The sequence below is a fragment of the Xenopus tropicalis genome, chromosome 3 (genome assembly GCF_000004195.4).
Source record: "Xenopus tropicalis strain Nigerian chromosome 3, UCB_Xtro_10.0, whole genome shotgun sequence".
Classification (NCBI taxonomy): Eukaryota; Metazoa; Chordata; class Amphibia; order Anura; family Pipidae; genus Xenopus; species Xenopus tropicalis.
The window spans coordinates 99,074,548-99,094,405 of NC_030679.2; the positions used below are offsets into that span (position 1 = coordinate 99,074,548).

The following is a 19,858-nucleotide window of genomic DNA, read 5'->3' on the forward strand; positions in this document are numbered from 1 at the left end:
CTCACAGTAACGGGGTGGGATGTTTCAGATTCTTGAACAAACAATATATAGGTTGAATATTGGGGTGAGTACTCCAGCGTTTGCACTCGCTTATGTCAGGCTGCAAACCAGATATACAGAAGGTTCCTCTAGTGATCACAGTAGGGCAAAGTGAAATGTTGATCGTGCAGTAAGCTAACTCGTCAATTAGTCAACTGGCCTGTGCCTTTGATTGATAGTTCTTTAAATACCACAGGTCCATTAGAAATCTGTATACCTGGGCCTTTTGTCTAGACATATGATCACTTTCCAGGACCATTTCATGTGACAACTGTAAAATGAAAGCACAACTTTACAGAGCAGAATGCTTCCATCTACATTTCCTTCTTACATTATTGATTACACGTCTAGCCCTAATGGAGTTTCCACATATATAACAACACAGACTAATATTTATTCTAAGAACTGGGCTGCCATCAAGGGGGTTATAAGGGCTCATTGTTCAGAAACCCTGAAAAGCAATAGGTTGTACTGTTGTTTTGAAGTGGCTCCCAAATGCTTCTCTAATACAGAATTTCAAAGACAAGTTACTTATTCTTTTCCTGAGTTCATCCCAACCATTCCATTCATATTTCTGTACATTTTAGCAGGTCCTTTGGCACTTACTGCTGCGTTCAAGTGGGCATAGTGGCTTGACAATATTGCCTTAAACACCAGCTGTTGCCCAGTGGATAGGTTTGCCAAGATATAACTGAATTTAAATCCCTATGACAATGTAAATCCGTGTTAGGAACAGATTCATATATAAAATATATCAGCTACATATAGGTAAGAACCATCCCTTCAGTTTTCATTATCCCTGTTCAGAAAGATCAAGTTGACACCAATATGACCAAGATTTTTCAATCCTGTGAAAAGAAAGACTAAGACTGTTTTGGATGCAGAGAAAATACGTATTTATTTTTATGCTTGCAGTAAAACATGTTTTAACCTTTGTGGTCCCTGCTTTACTTTTTAGTTGATTGAAGGTGCATCAAAAGACCAAAGGGAGAGTCTGGGAATCACAAGCTTAGACTACTATAACTACCTTAATCAGTCCGGGTCCTACAAAGTAGATGATATTAATGATAAGAGAGACTTTCAGGAAACCATGGTAAGTCATTGCAAGTTTTAATTATCTATATCAATAGAGGTATGTGCGTGCATGTGTCTCTAAACTAACACAAATTTCTCTAGCAAAATGCTGAAGAATAAATACACCTCACGCTGCAAGAATACATAGAAGGATAGAAATCCCTGTGTGGCACACCTACCCACCATTTAGCAGTTATACTATTATTTTGATATTTCTGTTTTTGCAGCTAATTATATTATTAATACACATTTAATACATCCCAATTGCCCTTTTAGCAATGAAAGTATCCATTCAGTTACCTTTGCTATTAACTCAACTTTCTGTCCCCTCAGCATGCAATGAATGTCATTGGAATCTCTGCCGAAGGACAAGCCATGGTTATGCAAATAGTAGCGGGAGTCCTTCACTTGGGAAATATCGGCTTCAAAGAGAAAGGCAACTACGCAGCTGTAGAAAATGAGGAATGTAGGTACATCGTGTGATGCACTAACTGCAGAACACCACTACACCCTTACAAAGTCTTTCACTCTGCTACCATGTTATATTAATGCCATCATATGCTACAGTATTGATTTGAAGCCATGTAGTAGCAAGTATTCTGCCTAGTCCATGTGCTCTTTTTTGATTTTTAAGTGACTGTAGACCCACTTTTAGAAAATGAACCCCCCAAACAGTTTTTCCCATTGTCCCATTCTACGCTGTTTTTTACTTGACCGTAGTGATGCCCTTGGATTTAGCCTGCCCTTTCAGGACTAAGACATTCAGCATTATTAGGCAGACAGCCAGATATTAGTCACACACAAAGTATGGATGCTTTTTAACCATTTATTTAATGTTCTAGGAGGGATGATGTTGGTCTGATCATTTTTAATAGGGACTTTTTTTAAAGAACCCTATATAAAGAAAGTTTGTGGCATTTAGACAAAAATATTGTTCTCTACCTTGTTAGGAAACATAATTGGACAAGGCACATAAATTAGTGACCCAGACTGTGATTCTTTCTACAACGCTCCCATGGGGTCATTGATCATGCTGAATGTAGGCCTGACCGAATTTATAATACAGGTCATTTGTGCCAAACCTGGTTTCTACATTCCTTTGCATCCAGTAACATGATACTGTATTACAGAAATTTTAATGGTGCTACTGCTTAATTGTTAATTGTAAGATTATTATAGTATGTTTACCTAAATATGTAAACGAGCAATGCATAAGTACATATATAATGCATAAGTATATGTATATAATGTATTAATACTATGAGCAAATGTTATTAACCAAAACATTTTATCGTCTCTCCTTATGTCTAACCTGCCTATAGGTTAACTTTAGAGAGAGTTGGACATTTTTCTCTGAGTAGCAAAGTCTTTCTGTTTCAAAACATAGCCTTCTTTCTACAAACTTAAGGGATATTTTCTCTGTGAAGATTTACTGATGAAGCAATAATGCATACATTTATTTGTTTCAATATGTCCTGTATAAATTATATATTTATACAGTATATAATAATATGCATTCTAAGTGCTTCTTCTCCAGTGTTATGACACTATGCTTGGCTTCCCTAGTTTCATAAGAATACCCCCCCTCCACTTCCATTTCATAAACAGGGAGCATACACCATGTTTCAACATGAGCTCAATAGTTTTTGCCTATTTTAATCAAAATATTTGTTGCACTTAACCAGTTTAAATTTCTAACTTTCTGATTCTGCTGAGCACAGGAGAAGCTGATAAAACAAACTACCAGTCCACAGATAAGTCATGTATATAATGAGCAGCTCCTTATTTTTGTTTGTTGCCAACTCCTTACCCTTTTTATAGTGGGAGGAGGAGAAGTGGAAAAAAAATAATTAGTGCTTTATAATGGCAAAAAATTAGATAATACACTCTGTGGAATATTATTCTCAAGACAGAACATAACAAATACAGGGTTGTGGGCTGGATGTGGCCCTACAAGAGATCTTTATGACCCCTAGTCTGCTCAACGGCTTCATAGAGGGGGTTTGTATGACAACATTATGATAATAATATAATCGAAGCTTGGACATGAGGTATGAAAAGAAAATTTCCCAGTACATGTATGTAAAATTTGAAAAGCATTGGTCTAAAGAACGTTTAAACGTTTAAAGAACGGATTGCTAATGTGGTGCCGTTATTTAAAAAGGGATCCCGTTCTCAGCCTGAAAACTATAGGCCTGTTAGTCTGACATCAGTAGTAGGAAAACTTTTGGAAGGGGTAATAAGGGATAGGGTACTTGAATACATTGCAGTTCACAATACTATTAGTTTGTGCCAGCATGGTTTTATGCGTAACAGATCTTGCCAGACTAATTTAGTTGCCTTTTATGAGGAGGTGAGTAGGAACCTTGATGCTGGAATGGCAGTTGATGTCATCTACTTGGACTTTGCTAATGCGTTTGATACAGTACCTCACAGAAGGTTAATGATCAAATTAAGGAATATTGGCCTAGAACATAATATTTGTAATTGGATAGAGAACTGGCTGAAGGATAGAGTACAAAGAGTGGTTGTAAATGGAACATTTTCTAATTGGACCAGTGTGGTTAGTGGAGTACCGCAGGGGTCAGTCCTTGGGCCTTTGCTGTTTAACTTGTTTATTAATGACCTGGAGGTGGGCATAGACAGTACTGTTTCCATGCAGGATGCTGCCGCTTTGCAGAGCGATTTGACAAAATTAGAAAACTGGGCAGCAAACTGGAAAATGAGGTTCAATGTTGATAAGTGCAAAGTTATGCACTTTGGTAGAAATAATATAAACGCAAACTATCTACTGAATGGTAGTGTGTTGGGGGTTTCCTTAATGGAGAAGGATCTAGGGGTTTTTGTTGATAACAAGTTGTCTAATGCCAGGCAGTGTCATTCTGTGGCTACTAAAGCAAATAAAGTGCTGTCTTGTATAAAAAAGGGCATTGACTCAAGGGATGAGAACATAATTTTGCCCCTTTATAGGTCCCTGGTAAGGCCTCACCTTGAGTATGCAGTGCAGTTTTGGGCTCCAGTCCTTAAGAAGGATATTAATGAGCTGGAGAGAGTGCAGAGACGTGCAACTAAACTGGTAAAGGGGATGGAAGATTTAAACTATGAGGTGAGACTGTCGAGGTTGGGGTTGTTTTCTCTGGAAAAGAGGCGCTTGCGAGGGGACATGATTACTCTGTACAAGTACATTAGAGGGGATTATAGGCAGTTGGGGGATGTTCTTTTTTCCCATAAAAACAATCAACGCACCAGAGGTCACCCCTTTAGATTAGAGGAAAGGAGCTTCCATTTGAAGCAGCGTAGGTGGTTTTTCACGGTGAGGGCAGTGAGGTTATGGAATGCCCTTCCTAGTGATGTGGTAATGGCAGATTCTGTTAATGCCTTTAAGAGGGGCCTGGATGAGTTCTTGATCAATCAGAATATCCAAGGCTATTGTGATACTAATATCTACAGTTAGTATTAGTGGTTGTATTTATAGTTTATGTATGTGAGTGTATAGATTGGTAGGTGTGGGTTAGGTGTGCTGGGTTTACTTGGATGGGTTGAACTTGATGGACACAGGTCTTTTTTCAACCCTATGTAACTATGTAACTATGTTTAGGGTTTGATTGATTTTGCTTGCTGATTTACAGAAAGTACAATCTTCTTGCCTTCTTTTAACTCTTCCATATGGCATTATATTATAGTGATTATTTCCAGGTTTTTCATTGGTGATCATTAGAGACCACAAAATATACCTCACCAGAATTGATCTGTTTGTATCCAAATAGATATGTTTGTGTAATTATTTCTAGTTTCAAACCTTTAAGCTACTAGTCCTCTTTTCAACATTATTTCCATATATTTCATAATTTACAGTTCCTCTTTTCACTTGCTTACAGTCCTAGCCTTCCCTGCCTTTCTATTGGGGATAAATCAAAGCCGCCTGAAGGACAAGCTGACCAGCAGACAGATGGACAGCAAGTGGGGAGGGAAGTCAGAATCAATTAATGTGACACTAAATGTGGAGCAAGCCTGTTACACCAGAGATGCTCTTTCCAAGGCGCTTCATTCTCGTGTGTTTGATTACCTGGTTGATGTAAGTAAAGATGCAGATAGGATAGTGAAGGTTTATGGAAAAATTATGAAAAACCCATTGCTAAAGGGGACCTATCATATATAATTATACATCCTTTTCTATTGTGTTATTAGTGTAAAATAAACTTTACTTACACTATATAAAATGTTTAAATATTTTTTATTCCTTTCTTGGAAGTTACAATCACAGCAAGCAGGGAAGGCGCCATTTTGTGGACACTGTTATAAAGACAAGCTTCATATTATCTGAAAATCTTGTTTATGCATCTAAATGGGGGATCTGACTCTCATGCCCTTGCATTGTTTAAACAGTTATAGGCAGTGAGGAGGGAGGGGGAATGAGAGGAGTGCAGTGACATCTAGGAAGTGTAGAATGGAAAGTAACAGTAACTGCCTGTATGCCCGAAGCATAGAGGCGGGGCAGTACAAACATTTTCATTTGGGTAGAAAGTGCTGGCATGTAAAGTATATAGTGCACTAGCTTGTAAAGTAATGAAAAGCTGAGGGCAACAGGTTGCAGTACTTACATAGAAGCAATGTCTGTATAATATATATTTGTAAGAAAGAGTAAGTTTATTTTTATTTTTTTTTTGTTTCACATTTCCAGTCTATTAATAAAGCTATGAAGAAAGATCATGAGGAATATAATATTGGAGTCCTGGATATCTATGGTTTTGAAATATTTCAGGTATGATTGTTAAAAAAAATCCCTAGAACAAACAAAGATATGGGACAATTCTCTTGACTGTTTCTTTTTCTTTCTTTTTTTTTTTTTTTTTTTGCAGAAAAATGGATTTGAACAATTCTGCATCAATTTTGTAAATGAGAAACTACAACAGATTTTTATAGAGCTAACTCTCAAGGCAGAACAGGTAAACTGTCGTTCTTTTGTTCTGCTGTAGTGCGAACAGCCCAGATTGCTATCCCAAAATTATTGGAGACATACCCAATGGTAGAAGAAAAATACTTGGGTTATGATTGATGTTGTGTCGCACAGGTTGATACAGTGCATTCCAAGTATACAGAGGCCCAAACAGCCCCCACCAGCCCAATAAATAGTGACTGTCTATGGCATCTTAGAGCAGTCCCTCTGGCATTTGCCAGAATCTACAGATTGCCAATCCGGCCTGGTGCAGCAAACTCACTGACAACTGTGCTACCTTTTTAGCTACATGGCACCAATGACTTAATTTCAACTCTTCCAATGTATTACTATAAGACTTAAACCTTTTTAAGATAACAAACTCCATGCAATAGAGAGATTCCTATACATTTGCCTTTTTATTTTCTAATTAGCTGAATACAAAGGGAACATTAAAAAAAGATCTCAGTGGCCTTACTGAAAAACTTTCCACAAACTTCTTGTTTTGTATGTATTTTGCAAGTTCAGCCTTTGCAGCCTTTGTCTTTAATCTGTAGTTTATCCATGCATATGTTTTCCCTGAGCCAATTAATACATCCTTGCGAAGTCTTAATAGAATTGTCAATACAGCTTGCATTAAAAATGAAATAACACACCACTTCCCAATGCCTTTCAGGAAGAGTATGTTCAAGAAGGAATCCGATGGACCCCGATAGAGTACTTCAATAACAAAATTGTATGTGACCTCATTGAGAACAAAGTGGTAAGTGGTTAAATGTTAAGGTTTATGCAAAGCACTGCTCTGTTGGTTTACAAGTTAAGGGGAACACCTCTAGAGAAGATGAATTTATAAAGTGTTACAATTCCCGTTATTAGCAATATGTGTAACTGAATGAGGGACAGCAAATACAAAACATAACATTAATCACTTTGCCCATGATGTTTTCAGAATCCTCCTGGGGTGATGAGTATTTTGGACGATGTCTGTGCCACGATGCATGCAGTAGGTGAAGGGGCAGATCAGACACTTTTGCAGAAACTACAGATGGCTGTTGGGACTCATGAACATTTTAATAGCTGGAATCAGGGCTTTATAATACACCATTATGCTGGGAAGGTAAGATAATATCATACACTGGACAATGTATTCAAGCAGGCTTTTCAACTTTACAAATTACATCAGATGGTTACACCTATATTTATAGTGTAATACACCTCTGAATGTCATGCTTGTAGTCAGCCATGAATGTGACTGGAAGAGATCTGATACTATCTTGCACACATAGCTATGTGCTAGAATGTTTTTATCATAAACAATTAAGATTTTTTAAATGCTTGGATTTCAAAAGGTCTGTAAATTACCATTAGATTTGCAGGTCTGATCTTCACCAGATGTACAAAATAGTGTTCCCGCCTTGGCAAATGACACTGAAACTTTAAATGGTTTAATCAGTTCGGTGTTTGCTCACTACCAAAAAAGTTGAGCATACTGGATGGCAAAGCAGAGTGGCTTATACTATTCAGTGGGGTCAAAGGAGAAGGAAGACCCCCATTACCACTTTTAAAAAGTCATAATCCTTTCTACCTGGAAAATTTGTTGTGTGCACTAGACTCATAACTTGTGTGCACGGCTTAGAGGGAACATTGACTGGTGTATACTTTTATTATGCATTACATATAAACATGAACAAAGAAAGTGTATAATTATCCTTTTCTTTGTTGCTAGGGGCTTATTTACCAACACTGCACATGGTGTAGAGTGCAGTCTTTGGATGCAAATCGTCATGTTTTTTTCCCAGAATTCAGCAACATTCTAAACTATAGATATGTTGTAAAAAAAGTGGCTATGATAAAGGCTATGATAAAGGATAAGGGGAGTTATGGCCTGAGATCCTGGTTGCTGTTATTGAATTCTGAGGCTATTACATATTTTGCTTAAAGCACAGAAACAGATGACATAAATCAGAGGGGAATTAAAGAAATGTTGTGAATCAGAGCTCTCTAATCAGTGGACAAAATATGCAGCAATTGCTGGGATTTTTGCAGTGAATTTAAATCAGCGCAAAACTGTTAAACAAAATGTTAATTATATTCAGATAATGTGTATTAATAATTGAATTTCTAAAATAATTGAATAATTGTTAATTTCTGAAATAATTGAATAAGTACATAATAGCATATTTATATATTACAATATGTAAAGGCATCAAAATGTGTGTCACAGTGAGGGAGGGAGGGAGAGTGAGGGAAGTATTATACAGCCCCAAACCACTCTGATTCTTGTACAAAGCTTATTAATGCCATCCAGAAGCAAAGGAATTAACACATAATTAGTTAGTAGGAAATCTGTTTGTTCTGCGCTTCTCTGAATAAAATTTCCGATATCTCCCTATTTTTATGAAGGGCGTTCAGATTCTCTAAATTGCGTCTCGTGTTTGTTTAATACTCCCTGCTCATATAACTTCTGTTCGGCAGCATAAGAATGTGCTGACTGGATGTTCACACGTTGCTTTGACTTCTCATTTTTGTAACTGGATCGTAGTTTAGTGAAGTCAATATGTTCTGTAGGTTTTCATTTTATCAACTTCAGACTCAAGAGGAAACTGTAAATCTAGGTAATCCTGGTATTTGGTTAGCTCAGAAGCAGGGAACATTTCTGGTGTGCCTCACTTTTATTGCTTTTGTGTTTTACTGGGCTTTAGGATTTGCCTGTAAGATGCTTTTATTTTAATCACAGTATATATGATTTATTGAGTCAACATTTCTGTCCTCTCAGGATAAAAAAATAAAGATGTTTTGTTTGGTAGTCTTGAGAAAGGTCCCTGGGAGGACCTGAAATGTTGCCTTAATAAATGGTATTCCTAAGATATTCCTATAGATATCGCATGCCCTTATGGGAGCTTCAGGGCTAGGCATGGATTAAAGGAGTGCCCTTCTATGGTGTGGTGCAATATATATTAACTGAAAACAAAGCAGTATAACGAATTTCCAATTAAAAAAGAATCATTAAAGGGATTCCATCATGATTTTTATGTTGTACTTTTTATTCCTAAATTACACTGTTTACATAGCAAATAATTTACTGTACCATTTAAAACTTTATTCTTGAACCAACAAGTATATTTTTGTAGTTATAATATTGGTGTGTAGGCAGCCATGTCAGTGCATTGTGCCTGAGTCTGAGCTTTCAGAAGGAGCCAGCGCTACACATTAGAACTGCTTTCAGGTAATCTATTGTTTCTCCTACTCCCATGTAACTGGAGGAGTCCCAAGCCGGACTTGGATTTCTTACTATTGAGTGCTATTCTGATATCTACTACTTATATCAATAGAGGTGTCAGGCAGCTGCTGTCTACCTTCCCATTGTTCTGCTAATCGGCTGCTGGGGGTGGGGGAAATCACTCCAATTTGCAGTGCAGCACTTAAGAGGTAATTACATTTTCCAGAGCACAGGTCACATGGCTGTGGCACCCTGGGAAGTGAAGAGTATGGCTAGCCCCCTTTCTCCTGTGAAAATTTAAATATTAAAAAATGTGTGCACTTTTAAAAAAAAGTTTCAATGCAGGATTCTGCTGGAGAAGTTCTATTAACTGATGCGTTTTGGAAGAAACATGTTTTCCATTGACAGTATTCCTTTAAATTAGACCCTTTTCATAATAATATTTCCATCAAATATTACATTTCATACCCCTTATTTAAAGGGCTGTACAGGAAGTGACTTCACTATTTAGACAAAATATCCTTACCTATGATGATTGCAGTAACTTTAAATACAGATACCATGATTTTTGAATTTGTCAGTGCTGTTTTTTAATTTTTGTATATTTTGGTAAGGAACATTCAGCTCTTTCCAGTTGGAGTTCAGCACACATTACTAAGTTACAGGAGAGTTCAGTGGTCCTCCATTGTGTGTGTGTGTGTTGTAAACTGTATACACAGATGCTCTGCTATTTTAACTGACAAATCATTATGACAAAATGAGTGCATTGTACATATATTTTCATTAAGAATAGAGAAATGTATCGTATATATTGTGCTGGTCAGGCAACATACATTTTAATTACACTATTTAAATGATAAAAATCTTGTTTCTTTCAGCCTTGGAATTCACAATTACAGTTAACAGGAAGCACCATGTGCCTGAATAGGGCACCTGATGCTCATGCACAGGATACACAGTTATAGTCAGTGAGATGGGAGGGGGAATGTGAGAAGTGCAGTAACATGTAGGAAGTGCTGCTTGGGAAATGAAAGTAATTGCCTGCCTGCCTGCTTGAGGCATAGAGGCACGGCAGGCAATGTAGGATTGACAGCTTAGATTTTTAAATTCATTTATAACAGGTATGGATGGTTTAATTACAAAAAAAGACATTTGGATTCATGTTTAATTTGTAAAGGACTGTAGATTTACCTTATTGTTTTTATAATTCAAGCATTTGCATTTTAGGTGTCCTATGATGTCGACGGATTCTGTGAGAGGAATCGGGATGTTCTTTTTATGGACCTCATTGAACTAATGCAAAGTAGCCAGCAGTAAGTATGCACCCAACCAATATACATGGGGACTGTAAACCTGATTCTCAGCATAGGTCTAGGAGATAAAGGACAACTAAAGCGTAATTAAAGAAATAGGCTAGAAATATTGTACATGATGTTTTGGGCTTCTGTACCAGCCCAAGGCAACCACCGCCCTTTAGCAGGGAAGATCTGTGTCTCCAGTAACTCCCCATCTTCTTTCTGCTGATTCACTGCGCATGCTCTGTGCTGCTGTCAGTCAGGGACCAGCTCATAATATACTGCCTATATAATGCTAATTAGTAATTTGTTCAGATTCACATTATATGGCAGCTCTGAACCAAACCGGCTTTATGCCCCACCGATCCACAGACGTAAACTTAAGGAGACTATATCACAATTTACAAGTAACGCACGACAACCCAGGTGCCAGAGTAATAGTGTCCCTAGATTCAGAAAAAGCATTTGACTCAATTGAGTGGCCATACCTATGGGGAGTCTTAGAACACTTTGGCCTAGGGAAAAATTTCATAAAGTAGATCCAACTCCTATATGGCAGCTCTGAAACCAGTGCAATTAGCATCAAAATGTAATAACCAGACCTGTAGCATCAGTTCATATGACAGGCTAGACACCTTTTCAGCGTGGTAACTTGCAACAACCCCTAAGCTCAGCTTATCAACAGCTGCTCAGAGCCCACTGATCATGTGCACTGTCTCGGACAGTTCTAACAGAATCCAATCTGGGGAGCTCCTATATCATTATTACTATAGGGATGCTGCAACTTTTTGCTTGTGCAGTCAATTTAGTTTATAAAATACGGCATTTCTAGCTATATTCATTTTTAGAGTTTAGTTCTCCTTTAAGCAACCAGTGTAGGTATTCCTATTTTAGTTCAAACAATGGCAAAAATCTAACAAAATTCTATAAGGAGATGTTCGTGCTTAAGCACATCAACTTACAACCTAAAATATATTGTGGGTTTACCTTAAGGAGTTGTAATCCCTTGGTGGGAAAATATGCATCGCATAGTTGTGAAGTCAGCTTTGTGTTACTGCGAGAAGCCAAGATGCATATGTTTTCCCATTGCCAATTCATGTTAATGGTATCATTGTCAATGGAAAAGGCCCTTTGGATAATTTGTTGCCTGTACTAGAGAAAATTTGAGTGGACAACAGAACATCTGATGTGCCTGTCCTCTAGAAAGATTTGAGCTTGAAGAGTTTTGGAAACTGTTTAGTGTTCTAGTAAGCAATATTCATGGTATGAACAACAGTGAATCCAGCTTCTTTTCATGGATGCCTGCAGCATTGTATTCATTTTTTTATGTAGAGCACTAAGACCTTGTGGGAAGGCATTGTTATATATGCATTTGATACCCTTTATCGTTTCCTTTTAAAGGCCTTTCATGCAAGCTCTGTTTCCTGAAAATCTTCAAGCAGAGAAAAAAGGGCGTCCTACCACTGCAGGTAGTAAGATCAAGGTGAGACTTGGCACGTCATTACATCTTTTTTTTTTTTTTTTAATTAGTTTTAACTGTTGAAAGGTAGAAGGAAGAGAGAAAGGAGGAGAGGGGAGGGGGGCTGGAGAGTACATCATTACATCTTTAATTTGGGTATGGTTTAAAACCAGTCATAATGTGTTGAATACTTGAAAAATAGTATAGGAAGCATTTACTCCTCTGCCAAAATTGCAACACAGTATTGCGTATGGAGCAACGATCAGCGCACCAGAGGCCACCCCTTTAGATTAGAGGTACAGAACTTTCATTTGAAGCAGAGGAAGTGTTTTTTTACAGTGAGGGCAGTGAGGTTGTTGAATGCCCTTCCTAGTGATGTTGTAATGGCAGATTCTGTTAATGCCTTTAAGAGGGGACTGGATGATTTCTTGAACAAGCATAGTATCCAAGGCTATTGTGATACTAATATCTACAGTTAGTATTAGTAGTTGTGTGTGTGTGTGTGTGTGTATATATATATATATATATATATATATATATATATATATATATATAATATATATATATAGTTTATGTATATGAGTGTATAGATAGGTCAGTATAGGTTTGTGTGTTCTGGGTTCACTTGGAAGGGTTGAACTTGATGGACTTTTGGATCTTTTTAGCCCTGTGTAACTATATAAATGTGGCCATACAGTTTATTGGCAACATATTTAGTCATTAAATACATGTATAGGATCTGATATCAGCAGGGGCGCTTCTGCCATTAGGCGAGTTGAGAAACTCGCCTCAGGCGGCAGAAGCGCCCCAGTTACCAGGGGCGGCAAAAAGCCGCTTCTGGTAACTTTAAGAGCCGAATTTCCGGTTTTTAAACCTGGAAATTCGGCTCTTCTAGTGCAGAGAGCGCTCTCTGCACTAGCGATCTCACCCGGACCCACTCCTGCGCTCAGAAGGTAACCGGGGGGGCGGCATCCATGAGCCGCCTCAGGTGGCGATATGTCCAGAATCACCCCTGGATATGAGGAATGCTTGGGACATAGGGTTTACTTGATAAGAAATCACCATAAAATACAAGGTACTGTTTTATTAGTATAGAGAAAAAGGAAATCAATTTTTGAAAATTAGTATTATTTGCCTAAAATGGAGAGCTAGCCTTTCTGTATTTCGGAGCCTTCTGGATAATAGGTTTCTGGATATACAATCCCAGCTAGAGCTAGCCTTTCTGTATTTCAGAGCCTTCTGGATAATAGGTTTCTGGATATACAATCCCATACTTGACTTGTACTTATATAAATTATTACTGCAGATATCATATGAAAGGAAAAGTGTTAGTGATTGTGCTGTAGTTGAAGAGGGACATTTGTTTTACACTGATTTTTTTTTCTTTTTGCCTTCCAAGAAACAAGCTAATGATTTAGTCAACACTCTAATGAAATGCACGCCACACTACATTCGCTGCATCAAACCCAATGAAACCAAGAAACCCAGAGACTGGGAGGAGAGTAGGTATGTATGTAGGCCAATGTGAGGTGCGTTAAGGTACACAAGGTTCAGTTTGTTTAAGCGAAGGTCTGCTCATCAAAGGAGCCAAGGTGATACAAACTGTTTTGTTGCTAAATAGTCTTTCAGTAGGGCGTTTGATCACTGAGATTGAGCTATAAGACAAATTAAGTACAGAGCAGCATATCCTAAAACAATTTCTGCAGCATGCAATTGTCATTTTAGGATAATGCCCTAATTGTAAGGCCAGTGCATAAGAATTAAGAAATGTATCACCTTTTTCTATTGGGACATGCTGATATTTCTACTATTTTTTTAAAGGGTCAAGCATCAGGTTGAATATCTTGGATTGAAGGAAAACATACGTGTGCGCCGTGCTGGATATGCATACAGAAGGGTATTCAAGAAATTTCTACAAAGGTGAGATGAGTGCTGTTGTTGTACTGTCATGAAAATTCACAACAAAACAGTTCCTAGTGCACTACAGATAAGAACCCTAGCAGTGTTTATATGGAAAGTTCATGGGTGAGGGTTTGCATTCTGTTATGCAGCCATGCATTTGACAGCAGTGCCGCTCTCCTTCATGCACAGGTTACGTAGGCTTGCAACATTGGGTGCTCACAACACTGATAATCATTTCGAAACACAGGGAAATGATCTTTAATGCCACAAGATATGTAAATGTACATACACATCAGTACTATTACCAGCTTTAAACAAGCAGCTATGAGACCATGAGTTACTGTTGGCACAGCACTGGAATGAGATTTGGATACCTCTAGAGTACCTACTGGCACTGGTTTAATGTCCCCTGACTTAAAGTGCTAGATGTTTTGGGCCAATTGCAGAACATCATGCACTAAAATGAGAAATAAAAGAGAATTCTATATACAAAGAACAGTCCCACAGCAGAGCTATAATTGGTGCTACATATGTAAAAAATAGAGAAATGTGCAGAATCCCTGTAACCTTTTAAGAATCACAGCCATAATTCACAAGGCTACACTCAGACTAGGAAGACCAGAATGCCCAGTTCAACATAATCTTTTTACTGCTGTTTTCTTTTAAAAAATTCATGTTTTTGCTGTTGCATAGTTTAAATAGTTTTTACTATTGTAACCACATTCTTGTTGAGTCTGATTTTATCCACATTTAAGTGGAGAATTATTGAATACAGCATTCTTTTGCTAATGGGCAAAATAAGAGCATGTCTGAGTTATTTTCTTAAGATATTAAGGTTAGTGGCACACTAAGCCCACATTAGGTTGATTTAAGTGCTGCAACACAAAGTTGAGAGAACTTTTGCCTTTAGACTGGTAGCCAAATATGCTGCCTGCTGATTGGCTGCTATATCTGACTATACTGTAGCAAACTTTTTTCATTTTGCCTGAAACTTGTCTGCAGGCGTTAAGCATTTTAAGGCTGTACCTCTGCTACTGAGTTATTTATTATAAATAATATTCTTGCTCAAGAGCCAAGGAATGGAATCATTGTGTAATGCAAAGTGTTTAGCAGTGGAGCGCCATGTGCTGTGGGTTTTTGTAGCAAGGTGCATCCCCACTCACATTCTGTGGCTACAGTTAATAGAGCTTCTCCGACAGAATCCTGCATTGAAATCTGTTTTTCAAAAGCGCAAACAAATTTATTTTTTTTTATACTTTATTTTGAAATTTCACATGGGGCTAGCCATATCCTTCATTTCCCAGGGTGCCACAGCCATGTGACCTGTGCTTTGATAAACTTCAGTCACACTTTACTGCTGAGCTGCAAGTTGGAATGATATCACCCCCTCCCAGCAGCTGATCAGCAGAACAATGGGAAAGGAGCAAGATAGCAGCTCCCAGTAGATTTCAGGATAACACTCAATACTAAGAAATACAAGTCCAGCTTGGGACTCCTCCAGTTGCACTGAAGTAGGAAAAACAATAGGTTAGCTGAAAGCAGTTTTAATGTGTAGCGCTGGCTCTTTCTGAAAGCTCAGACTCAGGCACAATGCACTGCAATGGCTGCCTACACACCAATATTACAACTATTTGTTGGTTGAAAAATAACATTTTAGAGGGTAGAATGAATTTAACTATTTGCTATGTAATCAGTGTAAATTAGAAATAAAAAGTACACCATATCTTCATATCTGCCTTCAGCAAAGGCAGGGTGCAGAGGAGCAGAACCTGTTCTGATTAAACCTCTTCTTGGTGACATCATTTTATGTTCTAAAAAGCATAGTAAAATAAGTAGGCTGTGTAAATAAACCGACAAGGCTGGAACAGCCTGTTTGTCCAGTATGTGCTCATATGACTGCTTCCTGGCAGCCCTGAGTCAGGCTTGTGAATAGACATTTCTGTGCAGTATTTTATATTTACATGCAAAGAACAAAAAGTGAAAGAATGGTTTGTTCTAGTGTAAAACCAAGGGGAAATGTGAAAAGGCATTCTATGTGGGAGATAAATGTGGCTGTGCAGCAGAGAAAAATGAGCCACGAAAGCAGGATCTTAAAAGGAAATGACTATATTATATGTCAGGTCTTGAGATTTATCATTAAAAACAATTTTAAAATAGTAGTACAAACTGATTCCGGAACAGTTTGTGTTCCCCAGTCTGCAAACACTAATTGAGATATAGAAATGTAATGTAACCGTATAAATATTTCCCCCTCCCCCTGTTCACATGCTCAGACTACGCTGTTTGTCACAGTGAGCCTCTTTGTGGAATATATAACATAATTTACACTAAAAGAATTAAGGGCACATATGCCACCTAAAGTGCAGTGAGCCATTTTTTGTCCTGTAAAGAAGCGGTTTTCCCCCCAGAATAATTGTTTTGGTTGCAAGCACACTTTGCCATAAAGTAGATGCTGTTGTGCTGAAAGTTTTCTGGTTGGCGTTGTTTTGGATATGAGAGTGATGCGTGTGCTCAGTTCTTTAGATGCAAGTTCGCTGTGCCTAAACACAGGACACTGAAGGAACCCTGGAGCCACCGCCTTGTCCAAAGATGGTGGGAGCTCCAGGATTTCTCTGCATCAATAGGTGCAACTATGCTTGATTTGCAACGGAAGGCAGGAAGGACTGAGTGGTGTTGAGCACAATGGAGTACAAAGAGCGCATTTGACAGAAGTACCTTTAATAATTGGGGTTTAATTTGCAATTGTACCGTAGTGTTAGGTTGGCGATGTCACAAGATTCAAAGCATTCTGGGAAATGCCATAACTGTATATGAGTCCAAACACAGTTTTAGTATAATCCACTTCATGTTTAGGTACTTATTTGTTTGTATAAGGACAGTGGAGAACCGTGGCCCCTGAGTTAATTGCCTTGTATGTACTGTATGAAGGAAGATTAGTCCTTTTTTTGTATGGCTCTCAAGTTCTTCCTGCTTTTTGGTAACAATCACCTTCCTTGTAGAAGTGGGATTTCCAAATGAATTGCCTTTCATAAAATAAACTTCCAGTGGTAGAAGGCAGCACTGTGCCGAAGCACTGAATATAATCAGCAATGCAAATCAATGAGATCTGTTGTTCCTGTATGTCTCCTTGCTGTACTAATGCTAGTCTGAGGGTCCTGCCTTACATAATCAATGCAATAGTTCTCATTATGGCAGGAAATCATGGCTCTGCATTATATGTGTCAGCAGGGCCGCCATCAGAAATCACAGGGCCCCTCACAAAAAAGTTTTCTGGGCCCCCCCTCCTCCCACACCCCCAATGGCCCCTCCCCCAGTGACCCCTCCCATCAATACAAAGAACATATAACATTGGTAGCCAGGGCCCCCTAAAACATTGGTGTCCAGGAGTTACATTTTGCATTGGTGCCAGGGCAGGTACCCCCTAAATCATTGCTAGCCAGCCCAGGGCTCCCTAAAAGTTTGGTAGCCAGTGCCCCCCTAAACAGGCCCCCCCCCAAAGCTTTCTCCAGCTTCCCCCAGGGCCCCCCCACAAAGCATTCTCCAGCTTCCCCCAGGGCCCCCCCACAAAGCTTTCTCCAGGTTCCCCCAGGGCGGGCTGGCCTGCCTGCCTGCCTGCTGCCGTGGTGTCCTCCGGTATGTGTCGCGGCTCCCAGCTACTTCTGCGCTTTTATAAGGTTGCGCCCTGTGCGTGTGACATCAGCACGCACGGGCGCAACCTTATAAAAGTGGAGAAGTAGCGGCACATACCAGAGGACACCGCCAGAGCCGGAGGAAGTGAGGGGCCGGACTTGATTAAAGGGGGCCCGAGCTAAGAAAACTTTAGCACGGCCGGGCCCCCTTTAAAGCTGAAAAAGGTCCGGGCCCGGGACGATCGTACCCCCTGTGCCCCCCTGATGGCGGCCCTGTGTGTCAGATATTGTGCTTATTGCCTTTGCTTGTTTTAGTACATGGGTTCACATGAATCAGTCGACTCTTGCGCCTCATGCAAACCTGCGGCATATGTTTCTACAGAAATGCAGCAACAAGTGAAAAGCATTGCATATAATTTTTTTTTTTTCAAAAAGCATCAGTTAATAGAGCTTCTCCAGCAAAACCCGGCATTGAAATCTGTTTTTCAAAAACACAAACAGATTTTTTTTATATTTAATTTTGAAATTTCACATGGAGCTAGCCATATTCTTTATTTCCCAGGGTGCCACAGCCATGTGACCTGTGCTCTGATAAACGTCAGTCACACTTTACTGCTGAGCTGAAAGTTGGAATGATGTCACCCCCCTCCCAGCAGTTCATCAGCAGAACTATGGGAAGGGAGCAAGATTACAAGATAGTAAGAAATCCAAGTCCGGCTCATAACTACTCCAGTTACATGGGAGTAGGAGAAACAATAGGTTACCTGAAAGCAGTTCTAATGTGTAGTGCTCTTCCTGAAAGCTCAGACTCGGGCACAATGCACTGACATGGCTGGCTACACACCAATATGACAACTAAAAAAATATATTTGTTGGTTCAAGAATACAATTTTAAATAGTAGTGAATTATTTGCTGCGTAAACAGTGTAATTTAGAAATAAAAAGTATGTCATAAAAATCATGACAGTATCCCTTTAAGCTCTATTGGACATAGAATAATATAAATATGTACAGGAGGTAAAATTATTTTTGTAACTCAGAAAGCTGGTGTTTAAAGCAACTTTGCATCTCTTCATTTTTAAAGTGTCTGTATTATTTGTCATACTCCCCTGTGACTTTCTAGCTCTTAAATGGGCCCCATTCACCCTGGCAGCCATACAAACCAGTGCTTTGCAATGCTGTAATTGTAATGCTATTGTTGCTTTATATTCCTTATCTTTCTATTCAGGCCCTCTCATATTCATATTCCAGTCTCTCATTCAAATCACTGCCTGGTTGCTATGGCAAATTTACCCTCTTTTTTTTTTTTTTAAAGATATGCAATCCTTACCAAAGAGACCTGGCCATCTTGGAAGGGAGATGAGAAGAAGGGAGTTCTCCACCTACTGCATTCTGTTAACATGGACTCTGATCAGTTTCAACTTGGCAAAACCAAAATCTTTATTAAAGCCCCAGAGTCTGTAAGTATGAGCTTTTCACGTGATGTTTGCACTAGTTGTATATGGTAGCAATTCTGAAGCAGATGTTTCTGGTGAAGGTGTGTGTGAAAAAACTACTTGTGATATTCTAAAGAAAAGGCCCAATACCATTAAATTTAGATAAATGTAGTTCATTTGAACTGGGGAAATATGTCATATATCATGTTGGATAACATTATTTTCCACCAAGTTCAGTCAATTATTCATTTCCTTTATGTTGATCTAGCATTATAGAAATCTGATTGCTTGTTGTAAAAAGAGCAACACAAAATGCATTGATCAGAGTGCATTCCCTGGAGCCATATTTACCAGTAATTCATTCTGGGTGCATAGGTGCATACACTGACTTTGGACACACATTTATGATCATAAAGCCAAGGTAAACTCCATTAGGTGATCCTAACTACCTCTGTTCTGCTCTGATTAGTAGCACTTTCATTGTACTGATACTTGTCTTGCAATGTTATGACAGGTTAAATCTGAATAGATCTAGGCAGAATTGCTACTATACTATTACCATGGCTTATTTAATGACTAACTAATAAGTGTATTGTCTGTCTAATGGGATGTTTCCAGTTGTAGGACTTGGGGGTTGTTATATATCACCTAATATGTTAAACCCTATATTTCAAGTTGTGTGTACGTTTGTTCTTGCATAATAACCTGTAATGAGAGACTTTTCTCTTTCTCTCTCAGAGAAGCAGTTAAGTCTTTCATATTGGCTGAGATTTTAAGTTAGTGCCCTCCAAGCTCAGAGAGATGCAGCCCAGAACAAGATACCTCACTTTCTAACCAGACCCATAAGTATTCACACACTATAAATCAG

General features: G+C 38.7%; 1 protein-coding gene across 2 annotated transcripts in view; it reads left to right on the forward strand.

Annotated features, from left to right (window-relative positions):
* The window catches only part of myo1e.1 (myosin IE, gene 1), a 110,983-nt gene that overhangs the window by 70,928 nt on the left and 20,197 nt on the right, over positions 1 to 19,858 (forward strand). For both annotated transcript variants that reach the window (NM_001128025.2, XM_031897669.1), the window contains 12 exon segments: positions 998 to 1,132; positions 1,447 to 1,579; positions 4,992 to 5,188; positions 5,795 to 5,875; positions 5,973 to 6,059; positions 6,726 to 6,812; positions 6,999 to 7,166; positions 10,497 to 10,582; positions 11,966 to 12,047; positions 13,423 to 13,529; positions 13,845 to 13,943; positions 18,870 to 19,014. In NM_001128025.2, coding sequence (NP_001121497.2) covers positions 998 to 1,132; positions 1,447 to 1,579; positions 4,992 to 5,188; positions 5,795 to 5,875; positions 5,973 to 6,059; positions 6,726 to 6,812; positions 6,999 to 7,166; positions 10,497 to 10,582; positions 11,966 to 12,047; positions 13,423 to 13,529; positions 13,845 to 13,943; positions 18,870 to 19,014 — 1,407 coding nt within the window.